The sequence below is a fragment of the Artemia sp. Qi Xiang Cuo genome, chromosome 17, assembly GCF_049724085.1.
Source record: "Artemia sp. Qi Xiang Cuo chromosome 17, ASM4972408v1, whole genome shotgun sequence".
Classification (NCBI taxonomy): Eukaryota; Metazoa; Arthropoda; class Branchiopoda; order Anostraca; family Artemiidae; genus Artemia; species Artemia sp. Qi Xiang Cuo.
The window spans coordinates 26,411,777-26,413,256 of record NC_142810.1 but is presented as its reverse complement, the minus strand read 5'-3'; the positions used below and the strand labels follow the sequence as shown (position 1 = coordinate 26,413,256).

General features: G+C 37.2%; 1 protein-coding gene across 1 annotated transcript in view; it reads right to left on the bottom strand.

The window, feature by feature from the left end:
* Positions 1 to 605: 605 nt before the first annotated feature.
* The window catches only part of LOC148942054 (uncharacterized), an 18,725-nt gene continuing 17,850 nt past the window's right edge, over positions 606 to 1,480 (bottom strand). Inside the window, exon 3 of the mRNA XM_089103222.1 lies at positions 606 to 958. Within this exon, the coding sequence (XP_088959348.1) occupies positions 606 to 958 (353 nt within the window). The remainder of the gene's footprint in view (positions 959 to 1,480) is intronic.

The following is a 1,480-nucleotide window of genomic DNA, read 5'->3' as shown; positions in this document are numbered from 1 at the left end:
GTCACAAAATGGGGAACTAGAATTGTAATTTGCGTTCGAGCAAGCCCTCTCCCTATATTATATGACGAGTAGTTCGATATGATCACCCTGACAAAAAAAAAAAAAAAAAAAAAAAAAAAAAAAAAAAAAACGCATATGCGTGATCTTTCTTCTGGTAAGAATTACAAAATTTCACATTTTTTCAGATGGAAGCTAGAGACCCTTACAGTAAGATTCTCTGATATGCCGAATCTGATGGGGTGATTTTTATTAAGATTCTTTGACTTTTTAGGGGCGTTTTCGCGCTTTCTCAAAAGTTATACAAATTTTCTCAGACTTCCATGGCTTGTGATGGGTACATGAGACTTGATGAATATTGTACATCTGAAGTCGGCGTAAAAGCTAATTCACTTGATATACCTAATGTTATCAAAATTCCGTGCTTTAGAATTTGGGTTGTTATTTGGCCGAGCTGTTCTTTACTTACAGTTTATTGCCCCGAACCATATGATTAACTGATCAGACTCGGAATCCACTCTCAGAAAGGGCATTGGTGCCGGACATGGACATTAATTTTATGACAAATTTATATAGGTATTTTTGTGACCCATATTACAAGACTTACATTACTTGAGGGGATCAGTTTTTCTTGGAACTAAAGACTCCCTACTGAAAATCTTGAAAGCCGTGACAGATGCAGCTGTTGGCGAAGCTTGCCTTTCATTGACTATTGAAACTTCGTCATGTAATCCCCACAAACTGGCTTGATCATGTATTGGCTGAATCGCAGGGTCTGTCATGATACTTAGGCCTACACCTGTTGATACAGATTCCAGTAAGGCCAAATCCATGTTTCTTGCTCTTTTACTCTCAACTTGGAGAAGATCGTCAGGGGTAATAAAATTCTTGAAACGCGAATTGAAGTATGTGGCAATCGTGAGTAGTAACATAGGTGCTGATTTCACGCCTGCATTCACGCCTACAAGAATATGCAGTACAGTTTCACGTGCACATTGCAAAAAGCGAGCAATCCTTTACCTATAAAGTGGTCAAACACGTTTTGAGAGTCTACTCGATATTGTATAAGACAATCAGACTGGTTTTTGGACGCAATCAGACTGGTTTTTGCTATTGATTGAAAGTACACATGGAATTCTTTTGCTTGCCTAAAAATTGGATGCTACAATCAGAATTATTTGATTGACATTTGCAAAAAGGGATAAGGGATTCGCGAATTGGACTATACGAACGATCTTATTTGAATAATAGGAAAAAAAACAGAGCTAGATAGCATTTGCGAATTGGATAGTATGAAGGTGGATAAAAAAAGGTATAGCATTTGCGAATTGGACTATACGAACGATATTAATTGAATAATAGGGAAAAAAACAGAGCTAGATAGCATTTGCGAATTGGATCGTATGAAGGTGGAGAAAAAAAAGGGTTAAACTGATTATTGGACAATTGCCTTTAGTCAAGACTAGCTTGTTAGGAATGTGTC